At 47.4% G+C, this 21917-nt stretch overlaps 1 protein-coding gene across 2 annotated transcripts in view; it reads right to left on the minus strand.

The window, feature by feature from the left end:
* Positions 1-2781: 2781 nt before the first annotated feature.
* Positions 2782-21917, minus strand: part of LOC149360497 (polycomb protein EED-like) — a 40356-nt gene continuing 21220 nt past the window's right edge. For both annotated transcript variants that reach the window (XM_089572352.1, XM_089572353.1), the window contains exons 9-12: positions 19824-19929; positions 10412-10564; positions 7874-7947; positions 2782-5825 (exon numbers count right to left, since the gene is read on the minus strand). In XM_089572352.1, the coding sequence (XP_089428478.1) occupies positions 5696-5825; positions 7874-7947; positions 10412-10564; positions 19824-19929 (463 nt within the window). In that variant the 3' untranslated portion in view covers positions 2782-5695. The remainder of the gene's footprint in view (positions 5826-7873; positions 7948-10411; positions 10565-19823; positions 19930-21917) is intronic.

Genomic DNA, 21917 nt, shown 5'->3' on the forward strand with positions numbered 1-21917 from the left:
TGGGTTTCTTATTTTTGTATTTTTCTATTCCTGGACTTACAAATAATCTAACTGGAAACCTGTTATTATTGGTGGGCTCGAGAAAGCGAGAAGTAATGATTAATATATAATGTATAACAACCGCATCATCACGAACATGAACTGCATGCTGCTTCAAGTCCTGGAAAACGAGCTGTGTGTTTTCAAAGTGCGTTTGTGGGCGCCTGTTTGAAAAAAGGTTGTTCTTCACTCTTTCTAATGCACACGCTCTCCTTTCTCAAGCGCACTAATGTGAAGTTTCAAGGCCTAACATGAAATTCGCAAAGTAGCGAGGCCTCGGTGAGTAGAAAAACGAAATCTGAGATTTGATTAGCACAAACTTCAATCCGCGACCAATCAAGCATTTTTCCCCGCCACTACGTCATCCTCCTTGGAAATGTCTTAATAGCCTTGTAGCTTTGAATGTGTATCTTTACAACTGGCAATGTCATCTACGAAGAAGGCACCTCAGGCATTTGGCAAACGGGAACACGGCATTGCTCCACCAATGCCAGACCAACCACTTTGGCCGGCAATAACAGCAATACTCAGATATTTAGCTGGCTTTGAGAGACTAGTTTTATTTTCAAGGAGCCTGTGACCTTAGGAAATGAATAGTTTCATATCAAGCAACAAATTATGGCTTTACTGGACCTCTTATTTGAAATTTTTTGAGGAAGGGGGCTATGAGTTGAGTTATTTGATATGTCATTTTTCAGAGCGAAAAATAGAAATTTTCAGAGACCAATGAGAACAAGGGAAGCACCACAAGTGCTCATAAACTGCTCTCTTTGCAGAAACTGATATATGGGAATGTGACTGGATATTCCTAACACATCACACAGAATACGCAAAGATTTATGTGTTGTTAACTTGTTATAAACAAACAACATTCTCTCAATGAGCATAACTTCTGCCGGAATGACCACACAGTAGTAAAATTTGGCACAAAATGTCTAAATATTCATTACATACAAAATGTTTCAGTCTAAATGAGTGGGCTTCAGAAATAGTTTTTTTAGGTAGTATTCCGCTTAAGAATGAAGGCTCGGTAGAGCAGAGTGCTGGGCGAGTTGGCACATAGGTGCGCACATAGCTAGTACGAGAAGAAAGCCAGCGGAATGAATGAAGACACAGTGACGAACACAGGGCAACGTGTCATCCTGTAAAAGGTTAGAGATCTTTTGGCTGTTTGGGGGAATTCAAAGTGGCAGCTCTTGTTTTGTTAACATGAAGGGGGGTCAACAAATATGCGACAGCCAAGCACTGGCTCCTGCTAAGCTAAAGCAGCAGCGGAGTCTCTGTTCCTGCTGTTCATGGGAGAGAAGGCTGCAGTCTTGACTGACGCATTTGTGCGCAGCAACGGTGAGTGCTGGAGATTATTTTATGGTATTATGGGGTTTAACGTCCCAAAGCAACTAAGGCTATGAGAGACGCCGTAGTGGAGGGCTCCGGAAATTTCGACCAACTGGGGTTCTTTAACGTGCACAGACATCGGACAGTACACGGGCCTCTAGCATTACGCCTTGATCGAAATACTACCACCGCCACTGGGATCGAACCCTCGTCATTTGGGTCAGCAGCCAAGCACCATGACCACTGAGCCACCGCGGCATCTGCCGTGTGCTGGAGAGGGTCCACTGACACTCTCTTTGACGACTCTCATTTTTGGGAGCAGCCCTCACATCAACAGAAATAATTGCTGCCACCCACGACTACTACGTTTCTGCTCTATAGCAGAGACGTGTGAAAGAAGCACTGCTCCTTTCTTCACGTTTGAGCTGCGGAAGGAGCTCGCACAGCCTGATATCTTTTTGAAAGTGCACCATAATTTGATCATAGCTTTTTTTTCTTTTTTGGATTACGACAGCGGCGAGAACTCTGGAAGACACGGCAGGAGTGAACTGGAGCTGCGGAGGCATGTGGAAAGAAAGACATGTATCACGTGCAAGCAAACACTGAAATGCATTACGGAGCAAACAGCGCGTTGCGTGCCCTGCCACAGTTTTGTTGCTTTAGCAACACTACGCCAGGTTTTCGCCCCTTCGCATAGCTGGTGGGCACGAATGGCCTTGGAAGAGCCGTTGCCTAACAAACGTTTCAGCCAAGCTCCGCCAGGTGGCGTCGTCGGCGCCGTGTCGCTGCCGCGCGCGTAGTCGCTCGCTCCCGCCACATGCGTGCTCTCCGCCGAGGTAGAGGGTGAGGATGTGGTGCTTCGGAGTGGTATATGCGCGCTTTGCCTCGGTGGAATCTTTTCGTTATGGAGAGCGCTAAAGAGAAGCAACGGCAACAGGAACAAGCCCGAAAGAGACAACGCGTTCGAGAGACAGCAGAAGAACGCGCTGCATGACTCGAAAAGCGTCGCAGCTAACGCAACTGACCAGGCTTAGCCAGAGCTAAACCACGCCTAATTTTTTGGGTGTCTCCACAAAGGGTGCAGACGTACAGGTGGCGCAGCGCCCTTGTCGCATATACTGGTTCTGTCGCAGTTGGATGCATGCTGGTTGCCATGGGCCATCATTGGCATTCTGTGTCCACCTTCGTTTTCAAGCCACTGTATCACTTCGCCTATTCTGTTCAGTGCATCCCATCCACCACAGCCAGCCCTCGGATGGTATGCAAACCTTGCATAGCCTAGAGATTTCTGGCAATGCCACAAATGCAGCACAGCTATTGCACTTGCTGCGGTGTCGGCGGTAAAAGCCAAGCGCCGTAACAATAGAAGACACTGGCATAGTGACGAAAGAAGGAAAAACAGTTGGATGAGTGTGTGAAAAAAAGTTTATTTCGTTTTTAAAAAATTCTCGTGCACGCGCAGTTTATTGGAGGATACAGATTTGAAGGTGTAAAGTCGGACGCCGTGTTTTGCCAAGGTATCGCACAAACAGCTACCGCTGCAAAAGATTCCATAGTGGAATCTGATTTTCCCGACAATAAATACATATATTAGTGACAAACAAACACCAACATAATCACAAAAAGCCAAGCCAAACAGTCAGTTTTTACTGAGAACAAAAAACGGATAGAGTCATCCTGAGTGTTCCTAAAAAATGATGCGTACCATATTTACACGAACATAACGAGATTTTTTTGTTTTTATCAGTTGGTCAGCTTCCAAACGTGTATCGCATTATATTCGGAACCGAGGTACGAATATAACGCTATTTTTTAGTTCTCGCTTCTCAGTATAGCTGAAGCAACCTTCACCACCAGACTCGCGAGCTGTTACAAGAAGCCAACTTTTTTAATGGCCTTGATCTTATCATCAGCTGCTACTGGCTGCTGATAGCCGCTGACGATAAGACCTTGCATGCAGTTGCCTTTGAGGCTGTGTTGCCTCAAGTGCTTTCGCACGTCCTACTCGGTTTAACTACGTTAAAACCATACCATTTTTTTTGTCATTGTCATGAGGTCTCATCCTCCTCACGTTATATACGTGCAAATACGGTATTTGTGGTGCTTTAAACCCAGCACAAATACTTTTCCCACAGTACACAACATATCCAACACCTCAAGTCTGACACAAATGGCTGCCACTGGTCACGAGTCTTGCCCACAAAAGCATGAGCTACGCTAGTACACACAAAGTTTCGAGGTTTAAAATAATTTAATTGTGCTCTACATGATACCTGCAGTAAATGCATGAGCTTAGCCGTTATAAGCTTGCACGTTATAAAAGCAATACAAACTAGTATTAAACCAAACACTGGAAGAAGTTGTCGCAGCAACCAAATGCAGTTCTTGGTTTCCTGTATACAGAACCATCCTGTTATTCATTACAGCTGAAACAGTGGCCTTCCAAAGGCCAAATTACATTCACAGCGTCACTGTAAAAGGCCACAGTGCAAACCAAAAAGGAAAATAAAAATGGAAGCTGTACTCCAATTCACTCTATCGACATGGCAGCCATCTCAAGTCCCATGTGTCATGCAGACTGAAAAAGAGACGAGCCGAGATGTTTACATCACATGCGTCGACATAGGCTTTGCTGTTCAAGGCAAATGCCAATACTATTTTTATACAGCAGAATCCCGCTGTCAATTTCCCGGGCACTGCATTTTCCCGGCTGCTATGTTGTTGTCAGCCAGTCCCATTCTTGCTCTCAACAAAACACATACAATAAAACTCCACCATTACACAGCAATAGCAGCAGCGTCCTCGTAGGGTACATTGCAGATGTCACATGACCCCGTGTCAACATTTCAACAGCCTACGTTTAGCACACGCGGTACGACGATGGAACAAGGCATTTGCACCGAAAGACCGCATTATTCTAGTAGTCCCCTACAGCTTGAAAGACATGGTTTGTAGATCCCAATAGACCGTTACAATAAGGGCTCTCTGGGCATCGCTATCGTGCTCGCTGGACTCTCATGAGCACTCTGTGCCTGCATGAAAGAAACAGCAGTGAAACTGGTTGCGGCAGTTTCCAGACAGGAGGCGTTTTGAGATCTTCCTCGTCCAATGCAAATGTCTGTAAGACGGGGATTCTGCTAGAATCAAAGCAGCCGCTGTAAGAACAGTGTGGAAGTGCTTCCTCCCTTCCACTGACTATATCTGTGTCAGATGAAAAGCCATCGCAGGACATTTAGGACTCGCTACACATGCAAAATGATCATGAAAGCCAAAAAGGCTTCGCGAATTCTGGATAAGCGCGTTATGCCCGCAGGAAATAAATAAGTAAAAAAGCTGCAGACAATAATGTAAAATTCGCTCACGTGCTGTGTTCAGCTACTATGATTCCATCCCGGCACATTTTTTTCCTACGGTCCCGTAAAAAAACGTAACAGCGGGTCTACTATTCAAACTGTTCACTATCCAGAAACCGTCACTTCTGGAGCGTCAGATTTTCTTTCACTTGGGAAAGCCACAAACATTGCTAACGTGTGTCTTTTACTCTCTGCAGCAGTTACGAGAGCTGCAACTTGAACGACTGAAGAACTCTAGTTTGGGTCACTTGGTTCATGATTCACGAAGAAAACGGTGCGAAATACGGGGACAAAACAGAAACGCACACGACAGGACCAGGATGGCGCTGGTCCTGTCGTGTACGTTTCTCTTTTGTACCTGTACTTTGCGGAGTTTTCTTTGTGAATGACTGCCACACATGCTAGTGAAGCTTAGTCGCGCCCCTGCATGTCACAGAGGTTTGGAACACAGCCAGAGCTGCGTTTCAGCCGCAGTATAGACACCTTTAGCATACTGTGTACCGTGTTACCGGTACCGGAGTACCGGGTGCCCGCCCACCGCCGCTGAGCCCACGCTGATTGGTCCCAATGCTACACGCGCGCGCAGTTGCCGGGTGCGTGGCGCCATCTGGCGCCGACAAGGCGATCTGCGCATGCGCATTGGCTGCACGCGGGCGTCCGGTACTCCGGTACCGGTAACACGGTACACGGTATGCTAAAGATGTCTAATGGCACCTTAACTCGCAGACTGCCGCTCTCTCGCACGGCACACAAAGTGCCACATGAACGCAACTCGAAGCGCAAACAGGGCCTCAAAAGTGCTACTGCTGGGTCAGTGCTGACTTGTGCATGTGCAAACGTCACTCCGCCCTGGGGCATGTTGTGGACGCGAGTGCCGACATCAGCTGCACGGGGCCTGTCGTAGCAGTCTGCGAGGCTCCACCCCCAGAAAGTCCCCTGGGCTCTCAGAAGGAAGACGGGGCGTGACGTCAGCGCCCCACACGGTCCCATCGCCAGATGGTGGCGTCGTCGCAGATGCACAGCAGGATGCTGCCGTCCCTGTTGAGATTGGTCTGCCGCACGGGACTCGTGCACTTGGGGTGCGTCAGCACGGTGCTCCTGCAAGAAGGGTGGGAGGTGATGGAAGTCTCTGCTACTACAGTTCACTGAGGCTCATCATCACCATCAGTCTAACTACATCCACTTCAGGACAAAGACCTCTGCCACGTCTGCCAATTTTACCTTGCCCTGTTGAAAAGGAGACAAGAATTGTTGCCAACACTGTAGTGCTAATATGCTTTGAAATCCAATACCATTTACGGTCTCATCATCTCAACGTGAGGCTTACATCGTAGTGAAGTTATGACATGAGCCCTTAAGCATGCCAGGGCTCGTTCAGTGGCTGGACCAGTGTTACATAGCTCACACTGTCTTCAGGCATTGCAAGGATTTGCAAAATCGACAAGAATGGCAGTCTGCTAGGTCTGAAGATAAAGCAGTTGTCATTAACCTACCATGATTACTCAAATGTAATGAGTTTCTTCATCGAAAATAGTATTTAAAAGTCACCCCTTGCGTTATGATCGAATACTATGCAGGGACAAAGGCATGCTATACTGTGTTTACTGGCATGCTGTTTTCAACTTTGGGAAACGAGAAAGAAAAAAAGAGCTGAAACGTCGCATAGGTAAGATTCAAGCGGCAAATATTCAACTAAGGTGACAGTCACATCACATGCTGAAGTAGCAGTGAAAAAATGAGAAAATTGTCACCGGAGATGACACTGCGCACTGAGTGCGAACTCAACACTTTGTCCCAAGTGAAGTGGAACAGAACATTTGAGAAGGAAAGGCCCTTGTTTCGTTCCATTAAAGTTCAGCAGACACCTTCGCTGTCCACAAAGCCACCGATGCTGTACGCTGACAGCAGTAATCTGCTTCGGGAGCACGGAAAGCTTGGAGTCGCTACAGCATGCAAAAAGACACCCTTGGCGCTTTCCTTAGTTTCCAGTACTCTTTTTAGTGACGGCAAACTCGCATGCTGCCATAAGATTTCTTGATGACTCATTTAAATGCTGCCGAGAATGGTCACCAATGTCCTGGAGGCACGATTCGCCCCACTGTTGAGGCACTGGGAAAAAGTTTTTTTTTATGACAAGGCCTCTACCACACAGTCGACGAGGTGAGCGCATGGAGGAACTCCGTGCTCATTACTGCGAAAGCACTACTCTGGAGGTTCAGAGCCTAGCAAAATCGCATCTTGTATGTGCACCTTGGGAGCTTAGAAAAGAGAGGCAGAAAAAAATATCACACTAATATCCACGACTTCGAGTCGAACAGATCAGCTTCAAAGGCCACTGCACGAGACCGCTAGGTTATCGCCACAGCCGAACATGCCTTGTGTTAAACTGCACCACACTCTTGCACTGTGCATTGCAGAGTGTTGTCTTCATCAACTTCCATCTGCTCCATCCTGTGGCACTGCCTGCTCACAGTCGTCTTCAACGCAGCACCAATCCATGCTTCCGCACTGATTAACATTTTCTGTAGTTTTTTATAATCCTCTTATTCGAGAATCTTTTGCACAGCTGTCTTGAAATAGGTTTGGTTTGGTTTTATGGGGTTTAACATCCCAAAGCGACCCAGGCTATGAGAGACGCCGTAGTGGAGGGCTCCGGAAATTTCGACCACCTGGGGTTCTTTAATGTGCACTGACATCGCACAGCACACGGGCCTCTAGAATTTCTCCTCCAAAGAAATTCCGCTGCCACAGCCGGGATCTAACCCGCGTCTTTCGGGTCAGTAGCCGAGCACCATAACCACTGAGCCACCGCGGCGGCCTGTCTTGAAATAGATTGTGCAGGTGAAACCTTTGTGCAGTAAGGATGGCAGCAAATGCTGCACTATGTTAAGCCTTGAAGATGACCTAGCCTTTCTGTGACAACAAGCCACAGGCAAGTCTTTCAATGAGGCACTCTTGTTCACAAACTTCTCTGCAACTTTCCGCATACCGTGGTCATGTTCCTGCAGTTGTATCCGCATACTTTTTTTTTGTGCATGCTTCGTGCCCATGAATACCAACTCTCACGTTACATTCGTGTGCACTTATGCACGAGTGGGAACACTAATCATCCAGTGCATGTATAGATGTACTGTGCTGCAACCGACCTGCAGGTCGTTGGGTCATCCACATCGATGTCCCAGACGTAGGTCTTGCCCACCTGGTTCCCCAGGGCCAGGATCTGGGAAAGAAACAGGGAAGGTGAGGGTGCAGAAGAAATGCTAGACTCCGTTTTTCTTTCTAAGCTGGCGCACACCAATAAAATTACAGGAGCATGAGAATAAACAACTACTTTTCTTGCCAATATTACACTCAGTGCAACTACTCACAGCACCATAAAAAAATAACTCAAACATTACGCCCTTCTTACACAGAAAGGACAATGTCATGTGAAATTAATGACACTCAGTAGATCAAATATCACAGTGGCCCTTGCAGTGCTACACAGTAAAATGTAATGTCATTTTAAAACGATATCAATTACAATCCAACAAAAACGCAATAACACAAGCATGTCTCAGACAGTGATGTGGTATCTTTCACAACCTGCTGATCGCCTGGCCGATCACAACAGAAGCAACAATAAAGTGCACTGCACTCTATCAACAAGATGCCGTGGCCATAAGGATTAAACATTCACATTAAATGTTAACACTGACCACTCAGTCACTAACTGCACGAGAAATCCCTGAACGACCATTTGCTTCTGGTAATCAATACTACTACTCATTATTATATACTACAATAAACCCTCGTTAATTTGGGCCCCGTTAATTCGGATCGCATGCACAAATAAAGCACCTGACGGAACTGCAAGAAATCACTGCTGTCGTGCAGTCTTAGTCTTAAAAGAAGTTAATGACTGCCCAGATGTCCACAAAATAAATTTTGCTTTCACGTGAATGGTTTGTGGCAGTTTCAGGGGGGCCATACGATATTTCGACATTAGGATAATTCACATGCTTTTTTCTGCTCTATTGAAATCCGAATTAACAGGGTTTTACTCAAGGAGTGCAGGGAACTGCAATGTGACTACATCAAGGCAGCGTCCACCGCCACTAAACCACTGCTGAAGGTACCTGGCATAGAGTAGAAGTCTAGCGTAGTATCAGACACCTAAGTTCATATCTCCGTCTTTGGCATCTGCCAATTCACTTTAAGCCGTACATCATTATCAGCCACATTAAGTACACTCCAAACACGAACGACTTCCCATTTACCTCCTATTCACCACAGCCTGCAACAGCTGTTATGACCAAACTCTATCACAAGTGACGACTGGTACCATCCTTTGAAATCCATTCCGATACCATGATCAGTGAACAGTTATCTACCGCCCACCCCCCGTCGATTCATCCTTTTCATTTCAGCTAGAATGTCCCAAACTTCAGCTTGTTCTCCAGTCCACTGCAGCATATCTTTCTCTCAATACACTCACATTTTTGCACACTGCACTACAAAATTGCTCAGTGCCACTCAGCAGTAGCTCATGGCACCAACAGCACACGACTAGCCAAGACTGACGGCACTTGTTGCAGCATTGCAGGCCGGCCAAGGGCAAGGTTTTGCATTCGTTCATTTTAGGCAAGTTTGTTTCCTTGCACGATTTAACATCAACGCCGAATGCACACAGCTTTGATTTTCCCTTCCTTTTTTTTCTCTTCCGGTTGTGCTTTACTGCAGTTTTTTGAATAAACAGTAACCACTCCTACTTGAGCAAACACTGTGGCCTGCCGGATTTTTTGAACAAATAAAAAAAAATTATTCAGAAACACAGGTCTCCTGCTAGGTGGGCTATAATGGGTGACAGTTCCCATAACGGTATTTCAATGCAGTAGGTGGTCATTCTGGCCGCCTGCGATCACTTTACAGGAGAAGCATTAAGTGTGGCACTAAATATTGCGAGGACACTTTGGCAACTAAAGTGTTGAGAGGTGAAAGCCGAGGACACTATGCCGTGACGACTTCCGGTGGATGTGATGTCACACCGTTCCCGTGGCTGTATCGAAGTCTGTGCTATTTTGACGCAATTTCGATATTTTTGACTATAATTAATTAACTAATTATTCCAGTCATCAAACTTGGCTTCTAGGTTCATTTTTTCCTCCTCTATCTAAAGCAACCACTGGTTTTCTTCTATCCGTTTTAGTTCCCGAGTTAAACGCGTCTGGAACACTTTGTTAATGGACGACAGTATGAGCCATTAAAGGCCTTAAAAATGCTAGCTTATCCTGCTCCTGAGAGCAGGCACTAACATGAAATGCTCAGCGGCAAGTAACTTAGCTCCATTTAGAAAAACAGTGCAGAACTTTGCAGCGTTACATCAGACGTCAATGCTGCACTCCTACCAGAGCTTCGGCTGCCATGCCCCTTTCTTGCAATCTATCTTAGAGTGAAGAGTACATAATTCACACGGCACTAATCTAATGCCATCACTCATAAGCTATTTAGTGCAGACAGGATGGCCCTGGGATGCAGATGCAGAGTTATGCTGAGTTTCCAGAAAAGTTGCGAAATTCTCTCCCGAGCATCTGTGGCATTTGTCTATTTCAAGGGTTCTCATTTCTATCTGCAAACATTATGGCACATCAAGTAGTAAACACAGCAAACTAGCAAGCGGGCAGTGTGGTGGGCTGTTCCCTTGCCTTCTGCTCGAAGTCCATGGAGAAGCGCATGAACCAGATGTTGCACTCGCGGTACTCGAACCGGTGCAGCACCGTCACGTTGGTGTCCGTGTGCCGGACCTCCAGCTGCTCCAGCAGGCCGGGCTTCCAGCAGACGATGCAGTTCTCGCACGACTGCATCACACATCAAGTGGGGGAGAAGACATGAGCGCCACTGCGTTTTGGAGATCCATCCTTCAGCATCGTGCCCCTTTTTCTCGCAATTGCACAGAGTTCGCTAAAAGTTCAAATCAGTGTTAAGTCTATATGCCAAACTCAGTTTAAGGGGGCACATAGGGATCACATTGCAAAAATCACAAAAAAAGTTCATTTTTGAAAACTGCACTTTTTAGCATCTCCGACACTGTTTCTCTGTTGTACTGAAATATTTCACCCAAAAATAGACCTCAACCGCTCCAAATAAATACATTTGTTAGCATCTACACATAGACAGTGTGTGCTAGCTTAGAACTTTCAGGCTTGTTTTCTTGAAAGTTTGTTTTGGAAAACGTAGCATAGCAACGGGTGCATGGATTTTTACCCCGTTTTTTTTTGTTGTGACCACTGCAGTGTGGTCTGCGTCAAGACAGTCTCAGATTTACCATTTAGGCTCGCATGTTTTTATTACATGAAGAAAACTCCCGTGGGGTTGGCACACTGTACGCCCTTGACAGGAGTGCTGGCTCGACACACTGATGCACACTCAGCAGCACCAGTGTATGCTCAGAAAGCTGACGAGCACTCGAGAATCGGAGAGGAGCACAACAGCTTAAACCAAAACCCTACAAAACATTCTCTAAACTGAAATTCCATAAAGGAAGCAGGACCTTCAGACCTCCAAGCCATTTGGCAAGCTCAAGATTGAAAGCAAAAATGCCTAACCTCTCTCGCACATTCGCATTACATGCTGTCATGCCGGGAAACCCGCCCGGATTCCAATTCTGCCGGCCGCTAACTTTCTCCTACGAGCGTCCCTTTTGACAAGCCCTGGTGCTGCGCCGCAAGGCACGCGCCCTAACGCTCCCTGACAAGCCACGATGCTGCGCCGTACGGCAGCGGCGTCCTAAGGAGAAGCATCTGCAAGCAACTCGCCTGGACCTGTCGCAAGAGGCCAGACAGCGAGGCGCCAGATTCCTTCTCTCCCGGACGCCACCGCGCGCGGCAAAATTTGAAGCGGTTGGCCCGCGCAATCGCTGATTGGTCCTTTCGGACTGCCGTCGAGTGCTGCCTTTGGATTGGCCAGTTCTGAGGGGCCACCGTTCCTCAGGCTATATAAGCCCCAACGCTGCAGCTTGGGAGTGTGTGACGGAGTGACCGAGTGACCGACCAACCGTGAGTCGAGTGCTGCTCACGAGTGGAGTCGGATGGTGTGACGTGCTGGTGTCTCGCTGATCGTCGCTGTGCGAGAACAGTCGCGTTGTATAGCTCTCGGCCCCCGTGCCGATGTTGAACTATATTATGCCCTGTACATAATGTATAAAGCATTTTCTTAGTCTCACCGACGCCTGACTCGGAGTCTTCGCTACCGCCAAGAGAGCTGGCAACGCTCAGTCACGAAACGGGTGGCGAGCGCAACGGGACCACCTCTATGGCACAACATTGGTGGCAGCGGTGGGATCGACCGACATCAGCTACCTCGGCGCGGTGAGTGCCTGAAGTTTTCCTCAAACGCCAGACTTTCTCTAACACAGGTTATAGTAGCTTAGAGAAAGAATTGGTGTAGCATTGCGTTAACCTTGTGTGTTTCAAGCCTAGGAAGAGTGTTTTGAAAACCAAGGGATGCTGAAGGGGTAAACAAGGCAGTGTGTGAAATTCTTGCGCGTACCGAACTAGTAGCGATATAGTAGTGTACGGCAAGTAGTTTCTAAAAGGGCAAACAGCAAGAGGCAGTGTGAACGATGGAGAGTTACAAGGTTAAAGAACTTCTCCAAATTTGTGAGGAGTTGGGCATTGATTTGGGCTCAACAAAAAGAAAGAATGCGATCCTTGAGGTCATGAGGACTGCGGACATGACGGCTGAGGAAGCCGAAGAGGCCTGGGCTGATATCAATGAAAGGCGTGAACGGGAGGAAAAGAGAGAAAAGGAACGTCAAAGTCGCGAGGAGGAAATGAAAGAAAAGGAGATGCGAGAGCGCCAGGCGCTTAGAGAGCACGAGGTTAAAATGAAAGAGCTGGAGCTCCGAAAAACCTCGCCAGCACCTAGTCTTGCTTCGACGACGGTTCCCTCTAACGCTCCAAAAATACGCGACCAACTGCCGCCCTTTGTAGTCGGCGAGGATATGGCTAAATACCTCGTTAAATTTGAGCATGTGTGCGAACGGAATGACATTGAGCGATCCCTCTGGGCACAGAATCTGTTAGCCTTGCTTCCCGGGGAGGCATCTGATGTGATAACTTGCTTATCGAAAGAGGCGTTTGAGAGCTACAGTGATGTGAAGGAGGCGCTATTGCGAAAGTACAAACTGTCGCCCGAAGCTTTGCGGCAGAGGTTCCGGTATGCACAGAAAGGCAGGGAGTCACATGTTGACTTCGCGTTTCGTCTAAAAGCCGACCTGGTTGAATGGCTGAAAGGCGAAGAGGTTTACGACGACCGCGATAAAGTCGTCGAATGCATCGCGTTAGAACAGTTCTACCGTTGCATTGATGAGGATGTCAAGCTCTGGCTGCAAGATAGGCTAAAGGAGGTTAAGCTAGACAAGGCAGCAGAATTAGCTGGAGAGTATTACCTCCGCCGCAGCTTGCACAGCAGGGCAGTGCGTGTAGAAAAAGCAGATAAGAGAGACGGGTTTTCAAGGAAGCCCAACGAACGGAAGCAAATCAAGCGTCGCGAGTTTCGGAAAGACGAGTGAGTCCCTTACCAAAGAAACTGTGAAGGAAGGGCAGAATGCATCTCAGAATGCTAGCGATGGTCCCAAGCAGCGAAACGATGCGACGCGTTCTTTTGAAAAACGGAAGCCGTTAATCTGCTACAACTGCAAAAAGCAAGGGCACATCGCGGCGAACTGCCAAGAGAAAGTTGCTTTTGCAACGATACAGGAAACAAACAAAAACATGCGACTGTTGGAGCCATACATGCAGGAAATTAAAGTAAACGGCAAGAAGTGCAGAGCACTTCGGGACTCGGCAGCAACTATGGACGTCGTCCACCCGTCTTTCGTCTCCTCTAGTGACTTTACAGGAGAATGCGCTTGGATACGGCAAGTGGCCGAGGATGAGAGTGTCTGCTTACCGATCGCAGCGGTCATCATTGAAGGAGAGTTTGGAAAACTTAACACAGAAGCCGCTGTGTCTGCCGCCCTTCCGGAGCACTTTCCCTACCTGTTCTCAAATAGCTCGGAGCAGATGCTGAAGGATCAGGGCAAATCATTCTTTGCCGACGTGGCGTACATGGCCCTCACGCGATCCAAAGCGCGCCAACTGTCGAGGGAACTGGACTTTGAGTCGGTGAGCGAACAGCCGTGCGGCACGCGGAGCGATCAAGGTAACTTGAGTGGCGGGCAGACACGGGAGATGCAGAGCTCGGAGACTGGCTTGGGAGAGCGCGGTTTGGACGAGACTGAGAGTGATACGTGCACTGCTAGCCGCGATCTAGACACGACGCCGCAGTTAGGCGACGCGGGCTCCATACTCGCTCCGGTTTCCGCCAGCTGGCAGGAGCTGGCCGCAGTTGAAAAGGAAACGCTCATTCGCGAGCAGCAGCAAGACTGCTCAATAGCCGATCTGATGAAGAGCGTCAGACTGGGAGTAGAGAAAAACAGGGTTTCATTTTACGAGCGATCTGGCTTATGGTATCGCTGCTACACCGATAAGCAGGGTCGCAAATATGAGCAGATTTTGATCCCTCGAAAATATCGCTGTCAGTTACTGGAACTCGCGCACGAAAATGCGTGGGCAGGGCATCTTGGCTTAAGGGGGGACCCTGGTCTTTGAAAAAAAATTTTTATTAATGAAGTCACAGTTATGAAATTTCCAGGCCACATGTAGTTTTGTGCGCTCATTCTGGATATCTCATTTAATTTCGTCTAAAACAATTCCTTGAGCACTTGTGCAATTTTTATGCAAGTATTTTGGAAAAAGTGTTGCAGAAAATTTCCTGCAGGAAACTCGCTGAAATGCATGCCATTGGGTTGTCTTGACACCAAGAAATGCAATAAGGGTAAAATTGTGATCCTGGCTATCATAGAACTTGAGTTATACAGTTTTGAAGTTGTCGCTTCAGAAATGAGAAGAAAAGTGTGTATTCCTGTTTCTGAAGTGGCAGCTTCAGTACCCAATGACTCAAGTTCTATGGTAGCCAGGATGATAATTTTACCCTTATTGCATTCCTTAGTGTCAAGAGAGCCCAATGGCATGCATTTCAGCGAGTTTCCTGTGGCAAATTTTCTTATATGCTCTCTCCAAAAGACTTGCATAAAAATTGCACAAGTGCTCAAGGAATTGTTTTACACGAAATTAAATGACATATCTAAAATCAGCGCACAAAAATACACGTGGCCTGAAAATTTCGTTACTATATCTAGATTAATAAAATTTTCTTTTCAAGACCAGGGTCCCCCCTTAAAAAAGACCAAGGCTAGATTGGCTCAGGAGTTTTACTGGCCGTATTGTTGGAAGGATGTCGAACAATTCGTGCGATCTTGCGAAACCTGCCAGAGAGTGGGCAAATCCACTGACAAGTGGAAGGCGCCGATGAAGTTAGTGCCAGTCATAACAGAACCTTTTCGGCGACTGGTAATTGATATTGTAGGTCCTTTGCCAGAATCAACGAACGGGTGTAGGTATGTTCTGACGGCCCTGTGCGTCGCGACCAAGTTCCCGGAGGCGGTACCACTTAAGGAGCTAAATTCTTCCCAGGTCGTGGACGCTCTGCTCTCAATGTTCGCACGCGTCGGGTTCCCTTCTCAGATCCAGTGCGACAATGGCAGCGTCTTCACCAGCTGCCTAACTTCTACCTTTTTGGAAAGATGCGGCATTAAAGTGGTGCACAGTTCTATCCATCACCCGCAATCTAATCCAGTAGAGCGAATGCATTCCGTGCTGAAGCGCATATTGAGAGCCCTGTGCTTTGAGCGTCACTGTGACTGGGAGGCCTGCATTCCCGCCGCTATGTTCGCCTTGAGGTCTGCTCCCCATGAGAGCACAGGCTTTAGCCCCGCGGAGCTCGTGTATGGCCGAAGCCTTAGAACTCCGCTGCGCATGTTGCGAGAGTCTTGGGAAGGCAGTGATGACGACCCAAATGTAGTCTCCTACGTCCTCGACCTTCTTCAGAGGCTCGGGAAAACAAAAGATATTGTAGAGAGGCACATGAAGGCGGCGCAAATCTTGTCAAAGGGATATTACGACAAGTCAGCAAAAAAACGCACCTTCGAAGTGGGTAGTCAAGTGATGTTGCTGCGTCCGTCGAAGAAAAACAAGCTCGAGGTTCACTGGGAAGGACCCGCGAAGGTTGTATCGAAGCTTTCCGATACCAACTACGAAGTGAAATTAGGGAGACGGCCCAACAAAATTTATCACAGCAACTTGATGAAGCCCTACATTCAGCTTGGTTTGGTTTCTGGGGTTTAACGTCCCAAAGCGACTAAGGCTATGAGAGACGCCGTAGTGAAGGGCTCCGGAAATTTCGACCACCTGGGGTTCTTTAACGTGCACTGACATCGCACAGTACACGGGCCTCTAGAATTTCTCCTCCAAAGAAATTCCAGCCGCCGCGGCCGGGATCGAACCCGCGTCTTTTGGGTCAGCAGCCGAGTACCATAGCCACTGAGCCACCGCGGCGGCCCTACATTCAGCGTCACGCGATTGTAAGCATGACGATAAATGCTGCCGATGAGGAAGGGGCGGAAATCCTGACGACAGCTGACATGAAAGATTGTGGTTTAGAGCTAATGTTGGAACAGCTGACTTTGGACGCGCGTCTAAGTACCACCCAAAAGGAGGATTTAAAGGGAATAGTTTCCGAGTTTAAGGAGGTTTTTTCGAACCGTCCCGGAAAGACCACGGTCTTAGAGCACGACATCGAGCTAACATCTGAGCAACCGATCCGCAGTAAACCGTATCGTTGTTCACCCGTGCAGAAAAAAATCATGGCTGAGGAGATTCAGCGCATGCGTGACTTGGGGGTTATAGTGCCAAGTGAGAGCGACTACACATCGCCCCTGATACTTGTCCAGGTTCCGGGAAAGGATCCGAGGCCATGCGTCGATTATCGGCGTCTGAACGCGATCACCCGAGATCAGACATATCCGATACCGAACCTAGAAGAAAGAGTGGAGACGGTGTCGAAGTCAAATTATATATCTACGCTGGACCTCGTGCGAGGCTATTGGCAAGTACCCCTTACGGAACGGGCTAGCCGTTGCGCCGCGTTCGTTTCCCCGTTCGGAACCTTCTGCCCACTCATGCTGAGCTTCGGACTTAAAAACGCGCCGTATTGTTTCTCTAGCCTGATGGACAGAGTGCTTCATGGTTTGGGCGAGTTTGCATTGCCATACCTCGACGATGTTGCCATCTTTTCGGACACTTGGGAAGAACATCTCGAGCACTTGCGAGTTGTATTGTGCAGGTTGAAAGAGGCAGGCCTCACTGTGAAACCAGCTAAATGTCACCTATGTTGCGGTGAGGTGACTTATTTGGGCCATGTGGTGGGGCGCGGCCGGCGTAGACCTTCCGACATCAAGGTAGCCGCTATTGTAAACTATCCCCGGCCAACCACTAAGACGGATATAAGGGCTTTTTTAGGTTTAGCTGGATATTACCAACACTATGTGAGAGACTACTCTGACCTTGCCAGCCCGCTAACAGACGCGCTTTGAAAATCGGAGCCCGTTAAGGTGACGTGGGACTCGAAGAAAGAAAATGCGTTCCAAATGTTGAAACAAGCATTGAGCCATAAGCCGGTTCTAACGGTGCCAGACTTTTCGAAAGGTTTCATCATTCAATGTGACGCGAGTGATCGCGGAATGGGAGCGGTGCTATGCCAAGAAGATGCTAGTGGTCATGAACGACCAATTTTGTATTTGAGTCGAAAACTAAGTTGTAGGGAAGAGGCATACAGCACCTCTGAAAAAGAGTGCGCCTGCCTTGTGTGGGCAGTTCAGAAGCTGGCTTGTTATGTCTCCGGTTCTAAGTTTGTTGTGGAAACGGACCATTGCCCCCTAACCTGGTTAAGTAACATGTCGTCTAAAAGCGGCCGTTTGCTGAGGTGGAGCATGACCCTCAAGCAGCACAATCTGGTTGTCCACTATAAGAAGGGAAGGTTGAACGCGAACGCCGATGCTCTAAGTCGTGCATTCTAGGCCTCGCTTCTTTCAGTGACCTCCTCGTTACTTACCTTCTCTCGCTTTGCAGCAAACTATCATGTTCGAAGGAAGAAAGGGGCAAAAATGAATGACCTCATTTGCTTCCTCAGTAGTGTGTTTTCGGTCCAAATGATTTCAAGGGGACCAATCTTATTTTCATTATTATTGTTGATTATTAAGTGCTCCTGCTATTTTGATGTGTAGATACTTTGCAAAATGGCTGTTTGAACCTTGTGTACCAGATCGTACACATGCCTCTTGTTGCAGCGGGAATAAATGGGGACATAATTTAGTTAGGTTAATTTGGATTATGGCTTCGTCTGGTGTTTGATGGGAGACAGAGGGCACTTGCTTGTGTTGGGTGTTGCCTTTTGCCGGTCGGTTTTGTAGTCTGCAGAACGACCAACCATGACCAGTGGCGAGAAGCAAGGGGATCGGAACGACCTCAGCGAAGCTGGTCGAGGTGCCTTGGCGACAACGAGGTCAACAGAGCTCCTGGCCTGCGAGTGGGACCTGGTGCTCGTGAAGTTACCTGGACTGGACGTGAACTTGGAAGAGCCTGACGAAGATGCGCGCCTGGCATCCGAGCCACGTGGAAGCAGCTCGTCTTCCCGGCGCCTTATCTGATGGCGGGGATGCTGTCATGCCGGGAAACCCGCCCGGATTCCAATTCTACCGGCCGCTAACTTTCTCCTACGAGCGTCCCTTTTGACAAGCCCTGGTGCTGCGCCGCAAGGCACGCGCCCTAACGCTCCCTGACAAGCCACGATGCTGCGCCGTACGGCAGCGGCGTCCTAAGGAGAAGCATCTGCAAGCAACACGCCTGGACCTGTCGCAAGAGGCCAGACAGCGAGGCGCCAGATTCCTTCTCTCCCGGACGCCACCGCGCGCGGCAAAATTTGAAGCGGTTGGCCCGCGCGATCGCTGATTGGTCCTTTCCGACTGCCGTCGAGTGCTGCCTTTGGATTGGCCAGTTCTGAGGGGCCACCGTTCCTCAGGCTATATAAGCCCCAACGCTGCAGCTTGGCAGTGTGTGACGGAGTGACCGAGTGACCGACCCACCGTGAGTCGAGTGCTGCTCACGAGTGGAGTCGGATGGTGTGACGTGCTGGTGTCTCGCTGATCGTCACTGTGCGAGAACAGTCGCGTTGTATAGCTCTCGGCCCCCGTGCCGATGTTGAACTATATTATGCCCTGTACATAATGTATAAAGCATTTTCTTAGTCTCACCGACGCCTGACTCGGAGTCTTCGCTACCGCTAAGAGAGCTGGCAACGCTCAGTCACGAAACGGGTGGCGAGCGCAACGGGACCACCTCTATGGCACAACAATGCTTGTAACCATTCGGCGAGTTTTTTGAGTTTTTTAACCTCGTGTTATAAAACAAAGCACCTGACCCTGGGTACCGGTGTTCAGCATTTTCACTTTATCTCTCCGCGATTGGCGAGCGGTGTCCATTTTCATGAAATTGTTGTATAACGCAGTGATGTAGCAAATACCTTTTGAAGCGAACAATGCTAAACACCAGCGACACGTACATAGCTGACCGCGTGCTTTTGCTCATGATGGATGGACGGACAGACGAGTGGACCGGCAAACGTATGTGAAATTTCAATTCTCGCAAAGAAATCTGACTAAACTTTTTTCCCAGCGTAATAAGCCCTCCTCCCAAACTGATGTCAACTTAACTAAAGAAAAAATAATGTTCATTACATGCGTAAATACAGTTGAACTTCGTTATAACAAAGTTGAAGGGGCTGGTGACTAATCCATTACAGCCGTAGCTTCGTTATACCCGTGGTGACCAAGCTTCCAAGGGGAATCGTCATTCCTTCGTTATATCCATTATTTTGCTATAAACCATTCCATTATAACGAAGTTCGACTGTACAATAGTTACCACTTGAACAAAGGAAGAGACATAAAAATGAAAAATAAACAGTAAAAACAATACAACACAGCATGAAATATCTACAGTATGCTGCTGCTCCTACACAACCTGCCGACCATCTGCATCCATTTCCATCCGTTCACAAGTGGAGTTTTCTCAAATTATGCAAAGCCCCAACAGCGTGTGCAGCTGTGCAAGCCCCGTACCTTGGAGAGTACGAAGTTTCCCAACCAGCGGACGCAGTCGACATAGTTTCGATGAATGTCGCGAGTGGTGAAGTCGGGATAGTGTTGCCGCACTGTGGGAAACGGCCTGCAGAAGAAAGAAAAAAAGAAAGCAGAAATGAACCAGGGAAAAACTGCAGGGGGGTACAACATTATCAGAGTCCCGGATGAAGAATTCAAAATCAGGGAAAGACAGCTTCACAAGATTTGCTATAAGGCCCGATAACTTTGGCCTAACCAAACATAAGTAAAAGCAAAAACGTTTACAGCAATGCTTACTAAAGACGATACAATCGTCAGTGTGAGGCGATAACCATACATAAGATAACGGGGTAAGGTAACTCATGTGGCACTCAAGAAATTTGGATAATTTTGAGTGAACATAGGTGTAAGTTTTGTTTTGTTATTTTGAATGAAAACTTGAGCATATCATGAGATCTAGAAGTGTGTGATGAGAGGCTAGTTGGTAAGACATACTGAAGACACAAAACTACGCAGGAAACAGGACACAGAAAACTACGCTCGTCCTGTCTGCTTCTTTTCTGTGTCCTGTTTCCTGCGTAGTTTTGTGTCTTCAGTATATCATGAGATGCTGTTGACAAACCGCAGCGCACTGCCAACAAGGAGGATTTTCACTACCAAACTCGGCCCCATCTCATTAGAGAATAGAACGTGGCCCACTTGATGGTCATGTGGATGGTTCTCTTGGCAGCGCCTTATGAGCACACGTCGATTACAGTTTTTAAGGGGGGAAGCTGGTCTTAGAAAAAATTTTTTTTAAGGAAGCCACAATAATGGATTCTTCAAGAAACATGTATTTTTGCGTGGCAATTCCAAATATGTAAATTAATTTTATGTAAAACAAGTCCTTATGCACTTATGCAATATGTTAGGTAACTTTTTGCCGAGAGCTTTCAATAAACCTTGCTGCAGGAAAATTGCTACGACGCGTGCCATTGGCCTGTCTTGACATCAAACTATGCAATAAGGGCAAAATTATTATTGTGCCTATCATAGAAGTTGAGTTGAAGGGTTTTGAATTTGCCACTTCACAAGTGGGAAGAAACTGATGATTTCAACATCCTATAACTCACCTTCTATACCAGGCAGGATGGTAATTTCACCCTTACTGCAAAGCTTGATGTCAAGAGAAACCAATGGCATGCAATCTTACAAGTTCCCTGCACTTTAATTTCTTTCACTCTCTCAGAAAAAGTTACCTAACATAATGCACAAGTGCACAAGGACTTGCTGTACATAAAATTAAATTACATATTTGGAATCAGCACGCAGAAATGCATTTTGCCTGAAGATTTCATAGCTCTGACTTCATTAATAAATATCTATTTCTAAGATCTTCTTCCTCCCTTAACAAACTACTGTCCTGAATATGACTGCTCTGCACAACACTATGCTTTAATCGGATGAGAGAATGCAAGTGGTGCACAAACCCACAAGACTGCTACAGTTTCTTTTTGTGTTTGTGTCCTACTTTCGTTCGTTTGTCCCATTTGGCAATAACTTGCATTCGCTGTTGCTCAATATGCTAACCCACCCATTATGTAATAACCCCCTGAAAGGTGCCTTTAAGGTGAATAAAAAGAAGTGAAGTTTTACAGCACGGACACTTCCAATATGCCACACTAACTAACCCATCACACCACCCTGTTAAAAATATAAAACTGGTTTGGTTTATTGGGGTTTATGCCCGAAAGTGAATCAGGCTACGAGGGACCCCGTAGAGAAGGGCTCCGGAAATTTCAACCACCTGGGGTTCTTTGAAGTGCACTGATGTCGCACAGTACACGGGCCTCTAGAATTTTTCCTCCATTGAAATTCGACCGCCATGGCTGGGATCGAACCCGCGTCTTTCGGGTCAGCAGCCGAGCGCCATAACCACTGAGCCACCGCGGCAACCCCCAAAAAAATATAACACTGAGCAAACATCAAAACAAGACAGAAAATCTGCAACTTTTTCCAAAGGAAAAAGGAAGTTCCTTTGCTGTAATAACACAAAAACAATGTAATACATAAAAACAATGTGGCACATAAAAAGCATGAAAAAAATGCTGCCAC

The sequence above is a fragment of the Amblyomma mixtum genome, chromosome 2 (assembly GCF_055824585.1).
Source record: "Amblyomma mixtum isolate Tamu chromosome 2, ASM5582458v1, whole genome shotgun sequence".
Classification (NCBI taxonomy): Eukaryota; Metazoa; Arthropoda; class Arachnida; order Ixodida; family Ixodidae; genus Amblyomma; species Amblyomma mixtum.